The 27,213-nt window shown below is 50.2% G+C and overlaps 1 protein-coding gene across 4 annotated transcripts in view; it reads right to left on the bottom strand.

Annotated features, from left to right (window-relative positions):
• Positions 1–27,213, bottom strand: part of LOC139257730 (uncharacterized) — a 138,523-nt gene that overhangs the window by 9,015 nt on the left and 102,295 nt on the right. For 3 of the 4 annotated variants that reach the window (XM_070874596.1, XM_070874598.1, XM_070874599.1), the window contains 4 exons: positions 24,824–24,871; positions 24,011–24,058; positions 21,994–22,047; positions 14,074–14,121 (listed from right to left, as the gene is read on the bottom strand). In XM_070874596.1, the coding sequence (XP_070730697.1) occupies positions 14,074–14,121; positions 21,994–22,047; positions 24,011–24,058; positions 24,824–24,871 (198 nt within the window). The remainder of the gene's footprint in view (positions 1–14,073; positions 14,122–21,993; positions 22,048–24,010; positions 24,059–24,823; positions 24,872–27,213) is intronic. The other variant, XM_070874597.1, reaches the window with a different exon arrangement.

Below are 27,213 nucleotides of genomic sequence, written 5' to 3'. Positions count from 1 at the left end.
TCACCTGTGGTGGAGTGACTTCTACATCGTGTTCTTCCTCTGCTTCTTCTCTGGGGTTGCTGAACCTCCTTTTAGTTTGATCCACATGTTTGCGGCAGATTTGTCCATTGGTAAGTTTAACTACCAGAACCCTATTCCCCTCTTTGGCAACCACAGTGCCTGCAAGCCATTTGGGCCCTGCAGCATAATTATGGACAAAAACAGGGTCATTTACATCAATACATCGCGCCCTCGCATTCCTGTCATGGTAGTGATATTGTGACTGGCGCCTGCTCTCAACAATTTCTTTCATGGTGGGGTGTATAAGGGATAACCGGGTTTTGAGCATCCTTTTCATTAGCAGCTCTGCGGGTGGAACCCCTGTGAGCGAGTGTGGTCGGGATCGATAGGCCAACAGGAGGCGTGATAAGCGGCTTTGTAGGGAACCCCCTTGGAATCTGAGCATCCCCTGTTTGATTATCTGCACTGCTCGTTCTGCCTGGCCGTTTGAGGCCGGCTTGAACGGTGCCGTTCTGACATGGTTAATTCCATTGCCTGCCATGAAGTCCTGGAATTCAGTGCTTGTGAAGCACGGGCCATTGTCACTGACCAAGATGTCCGGTAGACCATGGGCGGCGAACATTGCCCGTAGACTTTCTACCGTGGCAGAGGGTGTGCTTGAATTTAAAATGTCACACTCAATCCATTTGGAGTAGGCGTCTACTACAACCAAAAACATTTTTCCCATGAAAGGACCTCCGTAGTCCACTTGGGTGCGTGACCAAGGCTTGGCGGGCCATGGCCAGGGGCTAAGGGGGACTTCCCTGGGTACGTTGCCCAGCTGGGCACACGTGTTGCACCTGCGAACACAAAGTTCCAGATCTGCGTCTATCCCTGGCCACCAAATGTGTGACCTGGCAATTGCCTTCATCGTGACAATGCCCGGGTGCCCATTGTGGAGTTCTCTGATGAACACCTCTCTGCCCATCTGGGGCATGACTACTCGGTTTCCCCACAGTAGGCAATCGGCCTGAATCGAGAGTTCATCCTTGCGCCTGTGAAATGGTTTAAATTCCTCAGGGCATGCCCTGTACGTGGCTGCCCAGTCCCCATTCAGGACACATTTCTTAACTAAAGACAGTTGCGGGTCTTTATTTGTCCAGACTTTAATCTGACGGCCTTTGCTTTGGAAAGCTTCAACAGCCATGACCATCTCAGCACCATGCTCGGTAGTCCCCTCAGTGGTGGCTAGTGGGAGCCTGCTGAGTGCATCCGCGCAGTTTTCGGTGCCCGGTCTGTGCCGAATTGTGTAGTCATAGGCAGCTAACGTGAGTGCCCACCTCTGTATGCGGGCCAATGTATTCGCCAAAAGGGACGTTAGGGGTTTGTGATCTGTCTCCAGCTCAAATTTCCTGCCAAACAGGTACTGGTGCATTTTTTTTACTGCATATACACATGCTAACACTTCCTTTTCTACCATCCCGTAGCCCCTTTCTGCTTGGGACAGACTTCTGGAGGCATAAGCTACCGGCTGTAACTGACCCTTGGCATTGACATGCTGCAACACACACCCGACCCCATAGGACAACTCATCGCACGTTAACACAAGTTTCTTACATGGGTCATATAACGTTAACAGATTGTTGGAGCATAACAAATTGCGTGCTCTATTAAAAGCCCTTTCCTGGCTGTCCCCCCAGACCCATTCGCGACCTTTGCGAAGGAGCACGTGTAGCGGCTCTAGCAGCGTGCTCAATTTGGGAAGAAAGTTACCAAAATAGTTCAGGAGCCCCAGGAACGAACGTAGCTCCGTCGTGTTACGGGGTCTGGGTGCTCTCTGGATCGCTTCTGTCTTGGATGCAGTAGGTCTGATCCCGTCTGCTGCTACCCTCCTCTCCAGGAATTCTACCTCTGGAGCTAAGAAGATGCACTTCGCCTTTTTCAGTCGCAGACCTACCCGGTCCAGTCTGCGTAGCACCTCCTCCAGGTTGTATTGGTGTTCTTCAGTATCGCGACCCGTGATGAGGATGTCGTCTTGAAAAACCACCGTCCTTGGAATCGACTTGAGGAGGCTTTCCATATGTCGCTGAAAGATCGCGGCGGCCGAGCGAATCCCGAACGGACATCTGTTGTACTCAAACAACCCCTTGTGTGTCGTGATGGTGGTCAGCTTCTTCGACTCACTCGCCAGCTCCTGGGTCATGTAAGCTGAGGTCAGGTCCAATTTTGAAAAAAGTTTGCCACCGGATAGCGTCGCAAAGAGGTCCTCCGTTCTCGGTAGCGGGTACTGGTCTTGGAGTGACATCCGATTGATGGTGGCCTTGTAATCACCACATATCCTGACCGGCCCATCCGCCTTGAGCACCGGCACAATCGGGCTCGCCCAGTCACTGAATTCGACTGGCGAGATGATGCCTTCCCTCAGCAGGCGGTCCAATTCGCCTTCTATCTTTTCCCGCATCACGTACGGCACCGCTCTGACCTTGTGGTGTACTGGCCTGACGTCCGGGTTCATGTTAATCGCCAATGCCGGGTTGAAATAATGAGTCAAATTTGTCCAGGACCTGTGAGCATGATACACGCTCCACAGAAGAAATTGCATTGACATCGCCCCATTTCCAGTTCATGACAGTAAGCCAACTCCTCCCCAGTAGTGCGGGACCGTCCCCGGGACAATCCAGAGCGGCAACCTGTTCTCCGAATCTTTGTGGGTCATGACTACCGTGGCGCTGCCTAGCACCGGAATGATCTCCTTTGTATATGTCCGTAGCTGTGCGTCAATCGGCGATAATTTTGGCCTCCTGGACACTCACAACCTTTCGAACTGTTTGATACTCATCAGGGACTGGCTGGCCCTCGTGTCTAGCTCCATTAATACTGGGATGCCATGAGGAGCACTTTCATCATTATCGGTGGCGTCCTGGTGTATGAACTGTATATGTGCTCCACACAAACTCGCTGAACTTCAGCTTCCAGCGATTTCTCCCAGTGTCCATTTGGCCTCGTAGGGCTTACATCGGGCCCGTTCTCCTCGTACATCAACCTGGCTGCAGGCTTCCTGCACATACGCGCCAAGTGACCGCTGACATTGCAGTTTCTGCAGGTATATTGCTGATACCTGCAAGCTCTGGCTGGATGTTTGCCTCCACACCTCCAGCATGAGCTGGAGGCCCCATTGTTGGAAACAAAAGGTCCATTACCTGTCGATCGTCTCTGACTGTCTCTGTAACTGTCCTTAAGCGCACCATTAACAGGTGTTGATGGCCCCATTACTGGCCGCATTGTCCAGTGCGATGGCATGAATCGCTGTTCAGCTAGCCATTGTCTCTGTTGAATTCCCCCTTTGGGTTCGACTACATGCTGGGGCATGTCCGATTGCCCTTGTCTGCCTAGAGAACTGTGTGCCGCGTTAACAATGTTGACTCCCTGGTCGTTTGCCGCATTTGAGCCAAGATTTTTGTCAAACATCATTCTGGTCTCTTCCTCCCCTGAGATAAATGTCTGGGCCATCAAAGCCGCCGTTTCCAGGGTCAAGCCTTTGGTCTCAATCAGTTTCCTGAAAACCCCAGCGTGCCCGATGCCCTGAATAAAAAAGTCTTGCAGCATCTCCGCTCTGCATGCATCTGGGAACTTACATCGGCTCACCAGTCGCCGGAGATCTGCCACGAAGTCAGGAACGCTTTGCCCTTCTCACCGCCGGTGAGTGTAAAACCGGTGTCTTGCCATGTGCATGCTGCTCGCCGGTTTAAGGTGTTCCCCGATCAACTTACTGAGCTCTTCGAACGTCTTGTCCGCCGGCTTCTCTGGCGCTGGAAGGTCCTTCATCAGGGAGTACGTTCTGGATCCACAAACCGTCAGGAGATGAGCCCGGCGTTTGTCGGCCGAATCCTGTCCCAACCATTCCTTAGTGACCAAACTTTGCTGTCGTCTCTCAATAAAGTCGTCCCAATCATCACCAACACAGTACCTCTCTTCTGTGCTGCTAGTGGCCATGCTCGCGTGGTTTAAATCCCAGTTTCTCGTCGCCAATGATATGACCTTACTATACAGTATAAATGCACACGAGGCCCATACTTGAGAGAAGGTCACTCTGTGACCAGTTACCTTTATTACCAAACCTCAAGTGATGAAGGTGGGTGGAGCTTCCCCTTTTATACCTGAAAGTCCAGGTTAAGAGTGTCTCCCACAAGTTCACTCCCATGTGGTCAATGTTCTCAAGGTGTACAACTTAGGTCAGTTTATACATGGGTTACAATGATAGTTGAATACATGACAGGTACAGCAAGTGATCAGGAAGGCCAATGGAATCTTGGCCTTTATTGCAAAGGGGATGGAGTATAAAAGCAGGAAAGTCTTGCTACAGTTATACAGGGTATTCATGAGGCCACACCTGGAGTACTGCGTGCAGTTTTGGTTTCCATATTAACGAAAGGATATACTTGCTTTGGAGGCAGTTCAGAGAAGTTTCACTCGGTTGATTCCGGAGATGAGGGGGTTGACTTATGAGGAAAGGTTGAGTAGGTTGGGCCTCTACTCATTGGAATTCAGAAGAATGAGAGGTGATCTTATTGAAACGTATCAGATTATGAGGGGGCTTGACAAGGTGGATGCAGAGAGGATGTTTCCACTGATGAGGGAGACTAGAACTAGGGGGCATAATCTTAGAATAAGGGGCCGCCCATTTAAAACTGAGATGAGGAGAAATTTCTTCTCTCAGAGGGTTGTAAATCTGTGGAATTCGCTGCCTCAGAGAGCTGTGGAAGCCGGGACATTGAATAAATTTAAGACAGAGATGGACAGTTTCTTAACCGATAAGGGGATAAGGGGGCGGGCAGGGAAGTGGAGCTGAGTCCATGATCGGATCAGCCATGATCGTATTAAATGGCGGAGCAGGCTCGAGGGGCCGTATGGCCTACTCCTGCTCCTATTTCTGATGTTCTTATGTTCCCCTTAACAGACACCCAAACTAATAGGATTGAAATCAGGAGCCCACCACTTGTGGGGGAATCGCAGACACAGACCCGCGTCCCGTCACCGTGAGGTAACACAGACACGGATGAAATGTACAGACCTGCGTAGGACATTTATTTAAATGTTACAATGAGCTGCTTGGCCTCCCAGTCTGATATGGGAAGCGACACACTTCCAGCAGGGATTGATCACGCACAGGATACACGCCAAATAGGACCCCCCCCCAAACTGCCCACTTCGAGCCTGAAAATCGGGCTCTGTGCATTCAAATATCTAATGCCTTGTGTGTGAAACTCGTAGAGATGTGTGTGAGGGATGGGATCAGGAGTCAAACAAGAAATTGGGATGCGTGCAATAAAGATACAGCAGTTATCATGGCCGACTTTAATCTACATGTAGATTGGGCTAACCAAACTGGTAGCAATATGGTGGAGGAGGATTTCCTGGAGTGTATTAGGGATGGTTTTCTAGACCAATATGTCGAGGAACCAACTAGAGAGCTGGCCATCCTAGACTGGGTGATGTGTAATGAGAGAGGATTAATTAGCAATCTTGTTCTGCGAGGACCCTTGGGGAAGAGTGACCATAATATGGTAGAATTATTTGTTGAGATGGAGAGTGACACAGTAAATTCAGAGACTAGGGTCCTGAACTTAAGGAAAGGTAACTTTGATGGTATGAGACGTGAATTGGCTAGGATAGACTGGCAAATGATACTTAAAGGGTTGACAGTGGATAGGCAATGGCAAACATTTAAAGATCACATGGATGAACTTCAACAATTGTACATCCCTGTCTGGAGTAAAAATAAAACGGGGAAGGTGGCTTAACCGTGGCTAACAAGGGAAATTAAGGATAGTGTTAAATCCAGGGAAGAGGCATATAAATTGGCCAGAAAAAGCAGCAAACCTGAGGACTGGGAGAAATGTAGAGTTCAGCAGAGGAGGACAAAGGCTTTCATTAGGAGGGGGAGAATAGAATATGAGAGGAAGCTTGCCGGGAACATAAAAACTGACTGCAAAAGCTTCTATAGATATGTGAAGAGAAAAAGATTAGTGAAGACAAACGTTGGTCCCTTGTAGTCAGAATCAGCTGAATTTATAATGGGGAACAAAGAAATGGCAGACCAATTAAACAAATACTTTGGTTCTGTCTTCACGAAGGAAGACACAAATAATCCTCCGAATGTACTAGGGGACCGAGGGTCCAGTGAGAAGGAGGAACTGAAGGGAAACTTATTAGGCGGGAAATTGTGTTCGGGAAATTGATGGGATTGAAGGCCGATAAATCCCCAGGGCCTGATAGTCTGCATCCCAGAGTACTTAAGGAAGTGGCCCTAGAAATAGTGGATGCATTGGTGATCATTTTCCAACAATCTATCAACTCTGGATCAGTTCCTATGGACTGGAGGGTAGCTAATGTAACACCACTTTTTAAAAAGGGAGGGAGAGAGAAAACGTGTAATTATAGACCGGTTAGCCTGACATCAGTAGTGGGGAAAATGTTGGAATCAATTATTAAAGATGTAATAGCAGTGCATTTTGAAAGCAGTGACAGGATCGGTCCAAGTCAGCATGGATTTATGAAAGGGAAATCATGCTTGACAAATCTTCTGGAATTTTTTGAGGATGTAACTAGTAGAGTGGACAAGGGAGAACCAGTGGATGTGGTGTATTTGGACTTTCAAAAGGCTTTTAACAAGATCCCACACAAGAAATTAGTGTACAAAATTAAAGCACATGGTATTCGGGGTAATGTACTGACATGGATAGAGAACTGGTTGGCAGACAGGAAGCAGAGAGTCGGGATAAACGGGTCCTTTTCAGAATGGCAGGCAGTGACTAGTGGAGTGCCGCAGGGCTCAGTGCTGGGACCCCAGCTATTTACAATATATATTAATGATTTAGATGAAGGAATTGAATGTAATATCTCCAAATTTGAAAATGACACTAAGCTGGGTGGCGATGTGAGCTGTGAGGAGGATGCTAAGAGGCTGCAGGGTGATTTGGACAGGTTAGGTGAGTGGGCAAATGCATGGCAGATGCAGTATAATGTGGATAAATGTGAGGTTATCCACTTTGGTGGTAAAAACAGGAAGGCAGAATATTATCTGAATGGTGACAGATTAGGAAAAGGGGAGGTGCAACAAGACCTGGGTGTCATGGTACATCAGTCATTGAAGGTTGGCATGCAGGTACAGCAGGTGGTGAAGAAGGAAAATGGTATGTTGGCCTTCATAGCGAGAGGATTTGAGTATAGGAGCAGGGAGGTCTTACTGCAGTTGTACAGGGCCTTGATGAGACCACACCTGGAATATTGTGTTCAGTTTTGGTCTCCTAATCTGAGGAAGGACATTCTTGCTATTGAGGGAGTGCAGCGAAGGTTCACCAGTCTGATTCCCGGGATGGCTGGACTGACATATGAAGAAAGACTGGATCGACTAGGCTTATATTCACTGGAATTTAGAAGAATGAGAGGGCATCTCATAGAAACATACAAAATTCTGATGGGACTGGACAGGTTAGATGCAGGAAGAATGTTCCCAATGTTGGGGAAGTCCAGAACCAGGGGTCACAGTCTAAGGATAAGGGGTAAGCCATTTAGGACCGAGATGAGGAGAAACTTCTTCACTCAGAGAATTGTGAACCTGTGGAATTCTCTACCACAGAAAGTTGTTGAGGCCAGTTCGTTAGATATATGCAAAAGGGAGTTAGATGTGGCCCTTATTGCTAAAGGGATCAAGGGGGTATGGAGAGAAAGCAGGAATGGGGTACTGAGGGAATGATCAGCCATGATCATATTGAATGGTGGTGCAGGCTCGAAGGGCTGAATGGCCTAATCCTGCACCTATTGTCTATGTTTCTTACCCCGGCATTTTAGATTTACTCTTCTTCTTCGATTCTTTTAGAGAAAAGCTGCAATAATTGGAAAGTGTGAAGACATTACTTCGATTGACCCACACCAATATAATCCATAAAAACTCGAGCCCTAAACTGACACCAAAAGCAATAGGGTTGAAATCAGGAGCCAAAGGCTTCTGGGGGAATCACACAGACACAGACCCACGTCCCATCACCGTGCGGGGGAATCACAGACACAGACCCGCGTCCCGTCACCGTGCGGGGGGAATCACAGACACAGACCCACGTCCCGTCACCGTGCGGGGGGGAATCACAGACACAGACCCACGTCCCGTCACCGTGCGGGGAATCACAGACACAGACCCACGTCCCGTCACCGTGCGGGGGAATCACAGACACAGACCCACGTCCCGTCACCGTGCGGGGGAAATCACAGACACAGACCCGTGTCCCGTCACCGTGCGGGGGGAATCACAGACACAGACCCACGTCCCGTCACCGTGCGGGGGGAATCACAGACACAGACCCACGTCCCGTCACCGTGCGGGGGGAATCACACAGACACAGACCCGTGTCCCGTCACCGTGCGGGGGAATCACAGACACAGACCCATGTCCCGTCACCATGCGGGGGAAATCACACAGACCCAGACCCGTGTCCCGTCACCGTGCGGGGGGAATCACAGACACAGACCCACGTCCCGTCACCGTGCGGGGGGAATCACACAGACACAGACCCACGTCCCGTCACCGTGCGGGGGAATCACACAGACACAGACCCACGTCCCGTCACCGTGCGGGGGGAATCTCACAGACACAGACCCACGTCCCGTCACCGTGCGGGGGGAATCACACAGACACAGACCCACGTCCCGTCACCGTGCGGAGGGAATCGCACAGACACAGACCCACGTCCCGTCACCGTGCGGGGGGAATCACACAGACACAGACCCACGTCCCGTCACCGTGCGGAGGGAATCACACAGACACAGACCCACGTCCCGTCACCGTGCGGAGGGAATCACACAGACACAGACCCACGTCCCGTCACCGTGCGGGGGGAATCACAGACACAGACCCACGTCCCCTCACCGTGCGGAGGGAATCACACAGACACAGACCCGTGTCCCGTCACCGTGCGGGGGGAATCACACAGACACAGACCCACGTCCCGTCACCGTGCGGGGGGAATCACAGACACAGACCCACGTCCCGTCACCGTGCGGGGGGAATCACACAGACACAGACCCACGTCCCGTCACCGTGCGGGGGGAATCACAGACACAGACCCACGTCCCCTCACTGTGCGGAGGGAATCACACAGACACAGACCCACGTCCCGTCACCGTGCGGAGGGAATCACACAGACACAGACCCACGTCCCGTCACCGTGCGGGGGGAATCACACAGACACAGACCCACGTCCCGTCACCGTGCGGGGGGAATCACACAGACACAGACCCGTGTCCCCTCACCATGCGGGGGAATCACAGACACAGAACCAAGTCCCATCACGGCGAGGTAACATAGACACGAATGAAATATACAGATCAGTGTAAGATATTTATTTAAATATTACAATGAGCTGGCTGGGCTCTGTCATGTATGTATGCTTGGGGTTACTAGCCACCAAGTGGCAGCACTGTCGGAGGTCATTGGACTGTACGCACGTGAGTGTGGTCCAGGTATAAAAGGCCAGCCATCATGTAATGTCATCACTTTGGGCCGTAATAAAGCAGGGCCAGGTTTGTCCCTGTGTTAGTTTGCAGTATTCGGTGCCTTGAGGTGTTACACACACACACAACAGTCTCCCAGTCTGATGGGCGTGGCGATTCGCTTCCAGATCGGACATTATCGTAATAGAGCTCCACCTGGCGGACTACTGGGGTAATAACAGTAAACGGCCATGTGGCAAGGTCATGTGATCACAGTTCTGTCAGGAGCCATCTTGTCGTGTGTGTGCTTCTGTAGCTGTGTCAAAAGATGTCGCAGATTGGCGACGAGGATGCGATTTTTGGATTCCCTAGCCGACAGTTCTGTGGGATCATCCTGCCAGCCGACGGAGCGACTTTGGAAAGTTGTTAGTTTGGCAAGAACCACTGCTAATCCACGGTAAATTTCCAGCACACCTGGCTGAACTGCTGACACTGCCGGAGTCCCAAGGGCCGCGCCTCTGGAAATAACGGGGCGCTTGGGCAACCGAGAGACTGTCGGAACGTATGTGGAGCAGCGAGAAATGTTTTTCACCGCCAATGGTATCGCCGAAGTCCGCGACGGTGTAAACCATAACCGGGGTGATTTGGGAAGGAAACGGGCTATTTTTCTTGACTGCAGCAAGGGCCCAGAGGTATATGATCACCTGAAACATGTGCTTCTTCCCCCGAGCCCAAAGGCCACGTCACTGACGGAGATTCAGCCCTACAGTCCTGAGCCCCGGGGTTGAAAAATGTTGACAACACTTAACTTGACCTTTGATTTAGCTCGGCAGACAGATATGCCGATGGTTGTGGCCGACCAATCATCAGGATCGGCTGCAGGCCAAAAGTAAAAGGCGGTTGGGTCCCAAAGGCCTGAGCAAGTGGCCACGGTAACCGTGCATTGAAGTCGTGCTATCGGTGCCTGGGACAACACATTACTCAAAGCTGTCCATATGTCAAGGCACAAGAAAACTGGGCAAAAGTATGCCGAGGGGATCTCATCGAAACATATAAAATTCTGACGGGACTGGACAGGTTAGATGCAGGAAGAATGTTCCCGATGTTGGGGAAGTCCAGAACCAGGGGTCACAGTCTAAGGATAAGGGGTAAGCCATTTAGGACCGAGATGAGGAGAAACTTCTTCACCCAGAGAATTGTGAACCTGTGGAATTCTCTACCGCAGAGAGTTGTTGAGGCCAGTTCGTTGGATATATTCAAAAGGGAGTTAGATGTGGCCCTTACGGCTAAAGGGATCAAGGGGTATGGAGAGAAAGCAGGAATGGGGTACTGAGGGAATGATCAGCCATGATCATATTGAATGGTGGTGCAGGCTCGAAGGGCCGAATGGCCTGCTCCTGCACCTATTGTCTATGTTTCTATGATCACTCGGTTGATTCCGGGGATGAGGGGGTTGACTTATGAGGAAAGGTTGAGGAGGTTGGGCCTCTACTATAGGAAGAATGTTCCCGATGTTGGGGAAGTCCAGAACCAGGGGTCACAGTCTAAGGTTAAGGGTTAAGCCATTTAGGACCGAGATGAGGAGAAACTTCTTCACTCAGAGAGTGGTGAACCTGTGGAATTCTCTACCACAGAAAGTTGTTGAGGCCAGTTCATTGGATATATTCAAAAGGGAGTTAGATGTGGCCCTTACGGCTAAAGGGATCAGGGGGGTACGGAGAGAAAGCAGGAATGGGGTACTGAGGGAATGATCAGCCATGATCATATTGAATGGTGGTGCAGGCTCGAAGGGCCGAATGGCCTACTCCTGCACCTATTGTCTGTGTTTCTATGATTCTATTGACTGAAGAGTAAATCGACTCCGAAGGCCAGAAGTAGAAATCGCCAGACACTACACAGCTTTGAAGAAAAGCAACTGGACAAGATGGTTCTAGAAATGTAAACTACCCAATACGTTGTCAAATGTAGATAGATTTGTTCACAACACCACCAGATCTTTTCAAAGTTAGATCTAACAAACGCCTACCTACAACTTGAGTTCGATGAAGGGCCCAAGTCATGCTTGCCTATAAATACGCATCTAGGCCTATATCAGTTTAATGGGCCACCATCTGGAGTGTCTTCCGCCCCCGCCATATTCCAAGGGGTGATGAACCAGATTTTGCAAGGTATTGAAGAGGTAGTATGTTATTTGGATGACATACTCATTTCAGCACCAAACAGGCAAATCCATGATAAGGCGTTGAATGAAGTGCTCAAACGGCTTGAGAAGCACAGAGTACGAGTGTCTGCTCGTAAGTGTGAGTTATTTCAAAACTCAGTGGAGTACTTAGGGTACAGAGTAGACAAAGGTGGTTTACATCCAACCAAGGGAAAACTGGATGCAATTAGAAATGCACCCACTCCCAGGAACGTCACTGAACTTCGTTCATTCTTGGGTCTTTTGAACTATTATGGGAAGTTCCTACCAAATTTGGCTATAGTATTACATCCACTGAATGAACTATTGAAAAAACTGGTCCATTGGAAGTGATCAGAAGAATGCGACACAGTTTTCAAGGCGTGTAAAAGCCAGTTGGTAGAGAGCACCATGTTAGTTCACAGTGACATATCTAAGGAGATCAAGCTAGCATGTGACGCCTCTCCGTATGGAGTTGGGGCAGTGAACGCTCATGTATCACGTAGTGGGGAGGAGAGACCAATTGGTTTGACGCACACTCAGTGTCAGTGAGCGGAATTATGCGCAGATCGAAAGGGAAGCTGTGGCATTGATTTTTGGGTTCAAGAAGTTTCACAAATACTTGTTTAGTCGTAAGTTTACCATAGTTACAGACCCATAAGCTCGACAGCAATCCTCCATCCAAAGTCCCCAGTTCCAACCAAACTGCAGCCCGAATGCAGAGATGGGCTTTGATTTTGTCAGCGTATTCGTATGGCATTGAGTACAGACGATCAGCTGATCACAGTAATGTTGATGCTATGTCCAGGTTGCCATCTCCATCACAAGTTACACCCGATAGGGAAGAAGTGTTTTATTTTTCATACATTGATGAGCTGTCAGTCACAGCTGAAGAGATTGGTAGAGCAACCAAACGTGACCCAGTTATGTCAAAGATGATGGCCAAACCAGGTATCAGCAGAAGGTATTCATCCATACTTCATTCGTAGGAATGAATTGTCAGTGGATAAAGATTGTATCGTGTGGGGAGCAAGAGTGGATATCCCAAATAAGTTCAGGGTCAAATTGTTAGGAGATCGACATGACCAGAACCTGGGAATGTGCTTGACCAAGAGTGTTGCACGCAGTTACTTATGGTGGCCAGGTCTAGATAAAGATATAGAGTACATTGTTAGTCAGTGTACACCATGTCAATCAGTAAGCAAGCAACCACCACCAGTACCATTACAGCCATGGAAATGGCCTCCCAGGGTGTGGCAAAGGCTACATATTGATGTTGCTGAGTTAGAAGGACAATAATTGTTCATTGTGATTGATAGCCATCCGAAGTGGGTTGAGGTGTTTCCAATGTGGAAAATAACAAGTAAAACACTAGATAATTTGCGAAGATTGTTTTCTTCATATGGCCTCCCAGAAGAAACTGTGTCTGATAATGGGCTGCAATTTTGTTCAGAAGCATGTGCACAGCTCATGAGGAGAAACGGTGTGAAACGTACCAAAGTTCCACTATTCAACTCTGATTCAAATGGTGCAGCAGATCGCACAGTACAAATTGTAAAACGTGCCCTCATCACACAAATGTTGGATCCAAATCCAAGGAAATGGCAATTGTCATTGGGCCACAAACTGGAAAAATTTCTGATTACTTAGCGATATACTCTGCATACCATTACCAATAGAACACCAGCAGAGTTGTTGCTCAAACAAAGCCATGAACCAGGTTCTCGTTGTTAAAGCCAAACTAGGCACAGTCAATAGAAGAGACACAATTAAGTCAGAAAGAGAATCATGAAAAGAGAGAAATGTGAAATTGAATCAGAAGGTTAGAGTGAAGAACCATCATCATAAATAGTTAAAGTGGTTACCAGGAAGAGTAGAGAAGATATGTGGCACATATTTGGTCAAGATGTTTGATCATGGACAGGATAGGTTTGTTCACATTGGGGTGATATTTTACCGACAGATGTGGGGGGAGTTGAAAGTTGGAATGATTCAATTATTCCTGATGAGTCGGATAATCTTGTTCCGAGTAGAGTACCAGTAGCAACTCCTACATCAGATGTACTAGAAACAAGTCCAAGAGAGAGTCAGAATTTAAAGGTGTAGAGAGTCCAAATTTAGATCAAGCTCAGCCCTTCAAAAAAAATACTCTCCTCAGACTCTACCTAGAATGAGTCTATGTCCGACAACACGGTTAGAAAGGTAACCTCTTCGAAACAGAAAAGCACTGATTAAGCTTGATTTGTAAAATGGAAAAATAAGTTAATATATTTTGTTCTGTATACCATGCAAATTATATATAATAATTATTTTGTTATGATAACATTAAAGGTCAAGTGACAAGGTCATGTGATCACAGTTCTGTTAGGAGTGAGTTAGCTTGTTCAGCTGTGTCTAAAGATATTACAGTTATGTAAATATTTCCTCACTGTTGTTCATCTGGAACCAGACCGGCAATCTCAAAAGCTGCTGGTAATCTGAAATGGAAAGTGTTGAGAGGTTAATTAGATTAACCCGCAGGAGCAGCAGACTAATCCAGCAGTACTCCAGCCCTTCCCGGGACCCCACAGTGGCAGGACCGAAATCAAGAGTGCATCACTATCGCCCGCACCCCTCACCGTGCGGGGGAATCGCACAGACACAGACCCGCGTCCCGTCACCGTGCGGGGGAATCGCAGGCACAGACCCGCGTCCCATCACCGTGCGGGGGAATCACAGACACAGACCCACGTCCCGTCACCGTGCGGGGGAATCACACAGACACAGACCCACGTCCCGTCACCGTGCGGGGGAATCACACAGATATAGACCCACGTCCCATCACCGTGCGGGGGAATCACAGACACAGATCCACGTCCCGTCACCGTGCGGGGAATCACAGACACAGACCCACGTCCCGTCACCGTGCGGGGGAATCACAGACACAGATCCACGTCCCGTCACCGTGCGGGGAATCACAGACACAGACCCGTGTCCCGTCACCGTGCGGGGGGAATCACACAGACACAGACCCGTGTCCCGTCACCGTGCGGGGGGAATCACACAGATATAGACCCACATCCCATCACCGTGCGGGGGATCACAGACACAGACCCGTGTCCCGTCACCGTGCGGGGGGAATCACACAGATATAGACCCACGTCCCATCACCGTGCGGGGGATCACAGACACAGACCCACGTCCCGTCACCGTGCGGGGGAATCACACAGATATAGACCCACGTCCCATCACCGTGCGGGGGAATCACAGACACAGACCCACGTCCCGTCACCGTGCGGGGGAATCACACAGACACAGACCCGTGTCCCGTCACCGTGCGGGGGAATCACAGACACAGACCCATGTCCCATCACCGTGCGGGGGGAATCACAGACACAGACCCGTGTCCCGTCACCGTGCGGGGGGAATCACACAGACACAGACCCGCGTCCCGTCACCGTGCGGGGGGAATCACAGACACAGACCCACGTCCCGTCACCGTGCGGGGGAATCACAGACACAGACCCACGTCCCGTCACCGTGCGGGGGAATCACACAGACACAGACCCGTGTCCTGTCGCCGTGCGGGGGGAATCACAGACACAGACCCACGTCCCGTCACCGTGCGGGGGAATCACACAGACACAGACCCGTGTCCCGTCACCGTGCGGGGGAATCACACAGACACAGACCCGTGTCCCGTCACCGTGCGGGGGGAATCACAGACACAGACCCACGTCCCCTCACCGTGCGGGGGAATCACAGACACAGACCCGTGTCCCATCACCGTGCGGGGGAATCACAGACACAGACCCGTGTCCCGTCACCGTGCGGGGGAATCACACAGACACAGACCCACGTCCTGTCACCGTGCGGGGGAATCACACAGACACAGACCTGTGTCCCCTCACCATGCGGGGGGGAATCACAGACACAGACCCGTGTCCCATCACCGTGCGGGGGAATCACAGACACAGACCCACGTCCCATCACCGTGCGGGGGGAATCACACAGACACAGACCCGTGTCCTGTCACCGTGCGGGGGGAATCACACAGACACAGACCCACGTCCCGTCACCGTGCGGGGGAATCACAGACACAGACCCACGTCCCGTCACCGTGCGGGGGGAATCACACAGACACAGACCCACGTCCCGTCACCGTGCGGGGGAATCACAGACACAGACCTGTGTCCCCTCACCGTGCGGGGGAATCACAGACACAGACCCACGTCCCGTCACCGTGCGGGGGGGAATCACACAGACACAGACCCGTGTCCCGTCACCGTGCGGGGGGAATCACACAGACACAGACCCGTGTCCCGTCACCGTGCGGGGGAATCACAGACACAGACCCACGTCCCGTCACCGTGCGGGGGGGAATCACACAGACACAGACCTGTGTCCCGTCACCGTGCGGGGGGAATCACACAGACACAGACCCGTGTCCCGTCACCGTGCGGGGGGAATCACACAGACACAGACCTGTGTCCCGTCACCGTGCGGGGGAATCACACAGACACAGACCTGTGTCCCGTCACCGTGAGGTAACACAGATACGGATGAAATGTACAGACCTGCAAAGGACTCTTATTTAAACATTACAATGAGCTGGGTGGGCTCCCAGTCTGATGCGAGTCGCGATGCCCTTCCAGGGAAAGACACAGGCCATGTTGGAATCACTGCGCCAGCGCGATTGAGGCCTGAAAACTGGGGACAACGCACTCAAATTTCTCATCTGCCGTGTGTGAAGTTCATTGAGATGTTTATCGGACATTATTGTAATAGAGCACCGCCATGTGGACTACTGAGGTAATAACAATAAAAGGTCATGTGGCAAGGTCATGTGATCACAGTTGTGTTAGCAGCCATCTTGCAGTGCGTGTGCGTGTGTAGCGATGTCTCAAGATAGGACAGATTGGCGACGAGGAAGTGATTTTTGGATACCCTAGCTGACAGTTTTGCTGGGGGATTATCCTGCTAACCGACCGAGAGACTTTGGGAGGTTCGTTGTTTTGCAGAACCGCTAATAATCCCCGGTAAATTTCAAGCGCACTTGGCTGAACTGTCGACATTGCCGGAGCCCAGGTGACCGCGCCTCTGAAAACAATCGGGCGTTTGGGCAGGTTCCATCGCGACCGAGTGAGTGCGTGGAGCGGCTAGAAACGTTTTTCCCACCGCAAATCGTATTGTCGCAGTCCCGCAAACCGACCAATACTCCCGAGAATTTCGCACCGTTTCCAGTCATCAGACAACCGCGGTGAATCGGCTGCAGAACTATCGGTGGTTTAGAAAAGGAAGGAGATATTTTCTTGACTGAAGCAGACTCCAATATGTATGAAACCTTGAAAAATGTGTTGTTCCCTTCAGCCAAAGGACGCGCCACTGACGGAGATTCAGCGCTACAGTTCTGAAAATTGCTGAAAGTTATCCTTTTTGGAACAGGAAATCAATTAAATGACGAGGGTATCATTGTAGCTTTTAAAAAAGCTACCGGTTCACTTGTCATTTTGGAAACTTTCAGAACCAAGCATTACATGGCCGCTTTTTGTTTATGGATTGGAAAATGGAGTTGTCCCAGGCACCGATCGCACGACTTTACTGCCCTGTTACCTTGGCCAGTGGCTGAGGCCTTTTACTTTTAGCCTGCAGCCGATTCGCCTCGGTTGTCTGACGACTGGAAATGGCGCGAAATTCTCGGGAGGATTGGTCGGCCGTATCCAGCCACATAGCTGTCTGACAAGCGAGTTCAAAGGTCAAACTAGGGGTCGACACGTTGCCAAATGTTGACAGATTTGGTCACAATGCTGACAGGTGCCCAGATCTTTTCAAAGTTAGATCTAACAAACACCTACCTACAACTTGAGTTACATGAAGGGTCCAAGTCATGCGTGACTATAAATTCTCATCTAAGCCTACATCAGTTTAATGGGCCGCCATTTGGAGTGTCTTCCGCCCCTGCCATATTCCAAGGGGTGATGGACCAGATTTTGTTTGTGGGTTGAAAAATAACATAAGAAATAGGAGCAGGAATCAGCCATTCGGCCCCTCGAGCCTCCTCCGCCATTTAATACGATCATGGCTGATCCGATCATGGACTCAGCTCCACTTCCCTGCCCTCCCCCTTATCCCCTTATCGGTTAAGAAACTGTCTATCTCTGTCTTAAATATATTCAATGTCCTGGCTTCCACAGCTCTCTGAGGCAGAGAATTCCACAGATTTACAACCCTCTGAGAGAAGAAATTCCTCCTCATCTCAGTTTTAAATGGGCGGCCCCTTATTCTAAGACCATGCCCCCTAGTTCTAGTCTCCCCCATCAGTGGGAACATCCTCTCTGCATCCACCTTGTCGAGCCCCCTCATAATCTTATACATTTCGATAAGATCATCTCTCATTCTTCTGAACTCCAATGAGTAGAGGCCCAACCTCCTCAACCTTTCCTCATAAGTCAACCCCCTCATCCCCGGAATAAACCGAGTGAACCTTCTCTGAACTGCCTCCAAAGCAAGTGTATCCTTTCGTAAATATGGAAACCAAAACTGCACGCAGTACTCCAGGTGTGGCCTCACCCAATACCCTGTATAACTGTAGCAAGACTTCCCTGCTTTTATACTCCATCCCCTTTGCAATAAAGGCCAAGATTCCATTGGCCTTCCTGATCACTTGCTGTACCTGCATACTAACCTTTTGTGTTTCATGTACAAGTAACCCCTAGGTCCCGCTGGACTGCAGCACTTTGCAATCTTTCTCCATTTAAATAATAACTTGCTCTTTGATTTTTTTCTGTCAAAGTGCATGACCTCACACTTTCCAACTGTTATGTATTTAACCCCTTGTATCCTGCATCACACCTGTCCACCAGAGGCCCCACCTGTTGGAGCCCCAAGGGATCCCAGCATCCCTTGGGAGCACAGTATATAAGCAGGCCACACACGAAGTACCTGCACTTTGGAACAATAATAAAGGAGCTAAGGTCATACTTGCTCATTACACACAATACTCGGTCTGACCATTTATTATGAGTGTAACCAACATTATACTCCATCTGCCAAATTGTTGCCCACTCACTTAGCCTGTCTCTGTCCTTTTGCAGATTTTTTGTGTCCTCCTCACACATTGCTTTTCCTCCCATCTTTGTATCATCAGCAAACTTGGCTACGTTACACTCAGTCCCTTCTTACAAGTGGTTAATATAGATTGTAAATAGCTGGGGTCCCAGCACTGATCCCTGCGGCACCCCACTAGTTACTGGTTGCCAGCCCGAGAATGAACCATTTATCCCGACTCTCTGTTCTCTGTTAGTTAGCCAATCCTCTATCCATGTTAATATATTACCCCCAACCCCGTGAACTTTTATCTTGTGCAGTAACCTTTTATGTGGCACCTTGTCAAATGTCTTCTGGAAATCCAAATACACCACATCCACTGGTTCCCCTTTATCCATCCTGTTCATTACATCCTCAAATAACTCCAGCAAATTTGTCAAACATGACTTCCCCTTCATAAATCCATGCTGACTCTGCCTGACCGAATTTTGCTTTTCCAAATGTCCTGCTACTGCTTCTTTAATTACGGAGGAATCAGACGGGAATGGTTGACAATCCTGAACTTGACTTTTGAATTCGCTTGTCAGACAACGATGTCGATGGATACGGCCGACCAATACACCTGAGAATTTCGCGCCATTTCCAGTCGTCAGACATCTGAAGGCGAATCGTCTGCAGGCTAAAAGTAAAAGGCAGTTGGGCCCCAAGACCTCAGCAACTGGCCACGGTAACAGAGCATTGAAGTCGTGCTATCGGTGCCTGGGACAACACATTACTCAAAGCTGTCCACATCTAAAGGCAGACTGCTTCTGCTGCAAAAAAAACTGGCCATCTTGCGAAAGCGTGCCGACTGAAGAGTAAACAGACTTTCAACGCTAGAAGTAGAAATCACCCGACACGACACAGCATTGAAGAAGAGGACAATGAGGTTCTAGAGTGTAATCTATCCAATACTTTGCCAAACGTTGATAGATTTGTTCACAATACTGACAGGTGCCCAGATGCTTTCAAAGTTAGATCTAACAAACGCCTTCCTACAACCTGAGTTACATGAAGGGTCCAAGTCATGCTTGACTATAAATACTCATCTAGGCCTATATCAGTTTAATGGGCCGCCATTTGGAGTGTCTTCTGCCCCCGCCATATTGTACAGGGCTTTGGTGAGGCCACACCTGGAGTATTGTGTACAGTTTTGGTCTCCTAACCTGAGGAAGGGCATTCTTGCTATTGAGGGAGTGCAGCAAAGGTTCACCAGACTGATTCCCGGGATGGCAGGACTGACATATGAAGAAAGACTGGATCGACTAGGCTTATATTCACTGGAATTTAGAAGAATGAGAGGGGATCTCACAGAAACATATAAAATTCTGACAGGACTGGACAGGTTAGATGCAAGAAGAATGTTCCCGATGTTGGGGAAGTCCAGAACCAGGGGGACACAGTCTAAGGATAAGGGGTAAGCCATTTAGGACCGAGATGAGGAGAAACTTCTTCACTCAGAGAATTGTGAACCTGTGGAATTCTCTACCACAGAAAGTTGTTGAGGCCAGTTCGTTGGATATATTCAAAAGGGAGTTAGATGTGGCCCTTATTGCTGAAGGGATCAAGGGGTATGGAGAGAAAGCAGGAATGGGGTACTGAAGTGAATGATCAGCCATGATCATGTTGAATGATGGTGCAGGCTCAAAGGGCCAAATGGCCTGCTCCTGCACCTATTGTCTGTGTTTCTGTTTCAAGGGGTGATGAACCAGATTTTACAAGGTATTGAAGGAGTGGTTGGTTATTTAGATGATATGCTCATTTCAGCACCAAACAGGCAAATCCATGATAAGGCGTTTAATAAAGCGCTCAAACGGCTAGAGAAGCACAGAGTACGAGTGACTGCTCGCAAGTGTGAGTTATTCCAAAACTCAGTGGAGTACTTAGGGCACAGAGTAGACAAAGATGGTTTACATTCCAACCACGGGACAGCTGGATGCAATCAGAAATGCACCCACTCCCAAGAATGTCAGTGAACTTCGATCATTTTTGGGACGTTCGAATTATTATGGGAAGTTCCTACCAAATTTGGCTACCGTGTTACGTCTCATAAGAACATAAGAAATAGGAGCAGGAGTAGGCCATAGGGCCCCTCGAGCCTGCTCCGCCTTTTAATAAGATCATGGCTGATCCAATCATGGACTCAGCTCCACTTCCCTGCCCGCTCCCCATAACCCTTCAGTCCCTTATCGGTTCCCTTATCCACTGAATGAACTATTGAAAAAACAGGTCCATTGGAACCAGTCAGAAGAATGCGACACAGCATTCAAGGAGTGTAGACTATTTTGCTCTCTACTAACCATGTTCGTTCACTATGACGTATCTGAGAAGATGAAGCGAGCACGTGATGCCTGTCTGTACGGAGTTGGGTCAGTAATCTCCCATGCATTAGATAGTGGGGAGGAGAGACCAATTGCTTTTGCTTCACGCACTCTCAGTGCCAGTGAGCGGAATTATGCGCAGATCGAAAGGGAAGTATTGCCATTGATTTTTGGGGTCAAAAGGTTTCACAAAAACTTGTATGGCCGTAAGTTTACCATCATTGCTGACCCATAAGCCCCTGACAGTAATCCCGCATCCAAAGTCCCCAGTTCCAACCTTAACTGCAGCCCGAATGCAGAGATGGGCTTTGATTTTGGTCAGCATATACGTATGACATTGAGTACAGAAGATCAGCTGATCACAGTAATGCTGATACTATGTCCAGGTTGCCATCCCCATCACAAGTTACACCCAAAGGGGACGAGGTGTTCTATTTTTCACACATCAGTGAGCTGCCAGTCACAGCTGAAGAGAGCGGGTAGGGTAACCAAACGTGACCCAGTTATGTCAAAGATATATAATTACATAGCAAATGGAAGGCCAAACCATGTAACAGAGGAAGATATTCATCCATACTTCGTTCCATACTTAGAATGAGTCTAAGTACGACAACACGATTAGAAAGTTCTGTTCAAGAATGAAGGTATCCTCTTCGAAACAGAAAAACATTGGTTAAGTTTGATTTGTAAATATGTAAAAATAAGTTTGTATCTTTTGTTGAGTATACCTTACAAGTTATGTATAATGATTATTTTGTTATGATTAACTTCTTCAATAAGGAGGGAGAAGTTTAATAGAGCTCCACCTAGAGGACTACTTATGTAATAACAACTACTGATGTAATAACAATGAAAGGTCATGTTGCCTGGTCATGTGATCACAGTTCTGTTAGGAGCCATCTTCTAGTGTTAGCTTATGTAGCTGTGTGTAACGATGTCACAGTTAATTAAATAGTTCCTCACCCTCGCTCATCTTCAAACAGACTCGCATTGTCAAACATTGCCTGTGCAGGTGATCTGAAATGGAAAGTGTTGAAATGTTATTTAGATTAACCTTCAACAGCAGCAGAATAATCCAGGCGTAATCGAGCCTGTCCTGGACACCCACAGTGACAGAATCAAAATCAGGAGTTCATCACCATCACCCATCATCCGTGTCCCGTTATCGTGCGGGGGGAATCACAGACACAGACCCACGTCCCGTCACCGTGCGGGGAATCACAGACACAGACCCACGTCCCGTCACCGTGCGGGGGAATCACAGACACAGACCCACGTCCCGTCACCGTGCGGGGGTATCACAGACACAGACCCACGTCCCGTCACCGTGCGGGGGAATCACAGACACAGACCCGTGTCCCGTCACCGTGCGGGGGAATCACACAGACACAGACCCATGTCCCGTCACCGTGCGGGGGAATCACACAGACACAGACCCGTGTCCCGTCACCGTGCGGGGGAATCACAGACACAGACCCACGTCCCGTCACCGTGCGGGGAATCACAGACACAGACCCACGTCCCGTCACCGTGCGGGGGAATCACACAGACACAGACCCACGTCCCGTCACCGTGCGGGGGGAATCACACAGACACAGACCCGTGTCCCGTCACCGTGCGGGGGAATCACAGACACAGACCCACGTCCCGTCACCGTGCGGGGGAATCACACAGACACAGACCCACGTCCCGTCACCGTGCGGGGGGAATCACAGACACAGACCCACGTCCCGTCACCGTGCGGGGGAATCACAGATACAGACCCACGTCCCGTCACCGTGCGGGGGAATCACAGACACAGACCCACGTCCCGTCACCGTGCGGGGGAATCACAGACACAGACCCGTGTCCCGTCACCGTGCGGGGGAATCACAGACACAGACCCACGTCCCGTCACCGTGCGGGGAATCACAGACACAGACCCACGTCCCGTCACCGTGCGGGGGGAATCACACAGACACAGACCCACGTCCCGTCACCGTGCGGGGAATCACAGACACAGACCCACGTCCCGTCACCGTGCGGGGGAATCACACAGACACAGACCCGTGTCCCGTCACCGTGCGGGGGGAATCACACAGACACAGACCCGTGTCCCGTCACCGTGCGGGGGGAATCACACAGACACAGACCCACGTCCCGTCACCGTGTGGGGGAATCACAGACACAGACCCGTGTCCCGTCACCGTGCGGGGGAATCACAGACACAGACCCACGTCCCGTCACCGTGCGGGGGAATCACACAGACACAGACCCACGTCCCGTCACCGTGCGGGGGAATCACAGACACAGACCCGTGTCCCGTCACCGTGCGGGGGGAATCACACAGACACAGACCCACGTCCCGTCACCGTGCGGGGGAATCACAGACACAGACCCGTGTCCCGTCACCGTGCGGGGGAATCACACAGACACAGACCCGTGTCCCGTCACCGTGCGGGGGGAATCACACAGACACAGACCCACGTCCCGTCACCGTGCGGGGGGAATCACACAGACACAGACCCACGTCCCCGTCACCGTGCGGGGGAATCACAGACACAGACCCGTGTCCCGTCACCGTGCGGGGGGAATCACACAGACACAGACCCACGTCCCGTCACCGTGCGGGGGAATCACAGACACAGACCCACGTCCCGTCACCGTGCGGGGGGAATCACAGACACAGACCCGCGTCCCGTCACCGTGCGGGGGAATCACACAGACACAGACCCACGTCCCGTTACCGTGCGGGGGAATCACAGACACAGACCCACGTCCCGTCACCGTGCGGGGGAATCACAGACACAGACCCACGTCCCGTCACCGTGCGGGGGAATCACACAGACACAGACCCGTGTCCCGTCACCGTGCGGGGGAATCGCAGTCACAGGCCCACGTCCCGTCACCGTGCGGGGGAATCGCAGTCACAGGCTGTGTGTAAAGTCTATTGAGCTGTTTATCAGAGATGCAATTGGACGTTATGTAAATAGTTCCTCACCTCAGCGGAGACTGATTGGAATTAACAATGTCAGACCCCGCTAGTGATCTGAAATGGAAAGTGTGGAGATGTTATTTAGATTAACCCGCAATAGCAGCAGAATAATTTAGGAGAACTAGAGCTCTTACTGGAGCCTCATAGTGACAGGATTGAAATCAGGAGCCAATCACCGTGCGGGGGGAATCACAGACACAGACCCGTGTCCCCTCACCGTGCGGGGGAATCACACAGACACAGACCCACGTCCCGTCACCGTGCGGGGGGAATCACAGACACAGACCCACGTCCCGTCACCGTGCGGGGGGAATCACACAGACACAGACCCACGTCCCGTCACCGTGCGGGGGAATCACAGACACAGACCCACGTCCCCTCACCATGCAGGGGGAATCACACAGACACAGACCCACGTCCCGTCACCGTGCGGGGGGAATCACAGACACAGACCCGTGTCCCGTCACCGTGCGGGGGGAATCACACAGACACAGACCCACGTCCCGTCACCGTGCGGAGGAATCACAGACACAGACCCACGTCCCGTCACCGTTAAGGTAACGCAGACACGGGTGAAATGCACAGACCTGCGTAGGACTCTTATTTAAATATTACAATGAGCTGGGTGGGCACCCAGTCTGATACGAGTCGCGATGCCCTTCCAGGGGAGGGATACACGCCATATTGGGAGCACTTCGCCAACGCGATTCAGGCCTGAAAACTGGGGGCAGTGCACTCAAACTTCCAGTCTGCCGTGTGTGCAGTACGCTGCGATATTTGTCAGAGGTGCGATCGGACGTTATTTAATTAGTCGCTCACCTTGATTTAAGTGGGTATGGACTCCCAACTTCAAACACTGCTAGTGATCTGAAATGGACAGGGTAGAGATGTTATTTAGATTAGCCCACAACAGCAGCAGAATAATGCAATAGTACTCGCACCCTTCCCGGACCGCCACAGTGACAGGATCGAAATCAGGAGCCCATCATCGTCATCATAGGCCATCCCTCGGAATCGAGGAAGACTTGCTCCCACTCTAAACATGAGTCCTTAGGTGGCTGAACAGTCCAATACGGGAACCACAGTCCCTGTCACAGGTGGGACAGACAGACGTTGAGGGAAGGGGAGGGTGGGACAGACAGACGTTGAGGGAAGGGGAGGGTGGGACTGGTTTGCCGCACGCTCCTTCCGCTGCCTGCGCTTGGTTTCTGCACGCTCTCGGCGACGAGACTCGAGGTGCTCAGCGCCCTCCCGGATGCACTCCCTCCACTTAGGGCGGACTGGTCTTTGGGCCCAGGGACTCCCAGGTGTCGGTGGGGATGTTGCACTTTATCAGGGAGGCTTTGAGGGTGGTCCCTTGTAACGTTTCCTCTGCCCACCTTTGGCTCATTTGCCGTGAAGGAGTTCTGAGTAGAGCGCTCGCTTTGGGAGTCTCGTGTCTGGGGGACATGCGGACAATGTGGCCCTGCCCAGCGGAGCTGATCGAGTGTGGTCAGTGCTTCGATGCCTGGTCGGGGACACTAAGGTTGGTGCGTCTGTCCTCCCAGTGTCATCACAGTGCGGGGAAATCGCAGACACAGACCCTACGTAATTTACCTACAAATGTGGAAGGAGTTGAAAGTTGGGATGATTCGGTTATTTCTGTTAAGTCAGATAGACGTGTTACAAGTGGAGTCCCAGTAGCAAATCCTACATCAGATGTACCAGAAACAAATCCAAGGGAACGTCAGAATTTAAGTGCGAGTCAGGCAGACATACAGTCTGAAAGTGTCGAGGGTCGAAATGTAGATCAGGTCAGCCCTGGGAGAAAAACTTTTCTCAGGCTCCGCCTAGAATGAGTCTACGTCTGACAAATCGATTCGAAAGTTCTGTTCTGTTCAAGAACGAAGGTTCCCTCTTCGAAACAGAAAACCATTGGTTAAGTTTGATTTGTGAATGCGGAAAACTATGTTCGAGGGCGAGATTTTCCACTTTTTCTGCATCGATACCGCCCACTTAATGTCCATTTTAATGCTGAGATGAGGTATAACGCCCAGATATCGCTCACTTATCGCCCAGCGTTACTTTCGGCATGTACTTAACACGGAGAAATAATAATAGCGCCCGCTCACTTTTTTTTTGTTGTAAAGATCAGAATGGGCAAAACTAACGCCTAAAATATCGGCGAGCGTTATTTTCGGCATGTATTTAACGCCGGGAAATAATAATACTACCCGCCCACTTTTTTTTTTGCCATAAAGATCAGAATTGCCGAAACCAACGCCCAAAATATCGCCGAGTGTTACTTTCGGCACCTCGCACACATATCGCCAAAAATAGTTATCGCCCCAAAAAAACGCTGTGAAAAAGTTGCATTCCCCTGAACTAATCACAGCGGTATGGACGCGATTTTGTAAATTTCTCAGCCTGTCTTGATGACCACGCACATGCTGCAGACTAGAGATGGCAGAGGGTATAGAAACTTAGAAACATAGAAAATAGGAGCAGGAGTAGGCTATTCGGCCCTTCGAGCCTGCACCACCATTCAATAAGATCATGGCTGATCATTCCCTCAGTACCCCATTCCTGCTTTCTCTCCATACCCCTTGATCCCTTTAGCCGTAAGGGCCACATCTAACTCCCTCTTGAATATATCTAACGAACTGGCCTCAACAACTCTCTGTGGTGGAGAATTCCACAGGTTCACAATTCTCTGAGTGAAGAAGTTTCTCCTCATCTCGGTCCTAAATATCTTACCCCTTATCCTTAGACTGTGACGCCTGGTTCTGGACTTCCCCAACATCGGGAACATTCTTCCTGCATCTAACCTGTCCAGTCCCATCAGAATTTTATATGTTTCTATGAGATCCCCTCTCATTCTTCTAAATTCCAGTGAATATAAGCCTAGTCGATCCAGTCTCTCCTCATATGTCAGTCCTGCCATCCCGGGAATCAGTCTGGTGAACCTTTGCTGCACTCCCTCAATAGCAAGAATGTCCTTCCTCAGATTACGAGACCATAACTGTACACAATATTCCAGGTGTGGCCTCACCAAGGCCCTGTACAACTGCAGTAAGACCTCCCTGCTCCTATACTCAAATCCCCTCGCTATGAAGGCCAACATGCCATTTACCTTCTTCACCGCCTGCTGTACCTGCATGCCAACTTTCAATGACTGATGTACCATGACACCCAGGTCTCACTGCACCTCCCCTTTTCCTAATCTGTCG

This window comes from Pristiophorus japonicus, unplaced genomic scaffold (assembly GCF_044704955.1).
Source record: "Pristiophorus japonicus isolate sPriJap1 unplaced genomic scaffold, sPriJap1.hap1 HAP1_SCAFFOLD_901, whole genome shotgun sequence".
In the NCBI taxonomy this organism is placed as follows: domain Eukaryota; kingdom Metazoa; phylum Chordata; class Chondrichthyes; family Pristiophoridae; genus Pristiophorus; species Pristiophorus japonicus.
The sequence above is the reverse complement of the archived record's forward strand: the minus strand, read 5'-3'. Positions and strand labels throughout refer to the sequence as shown.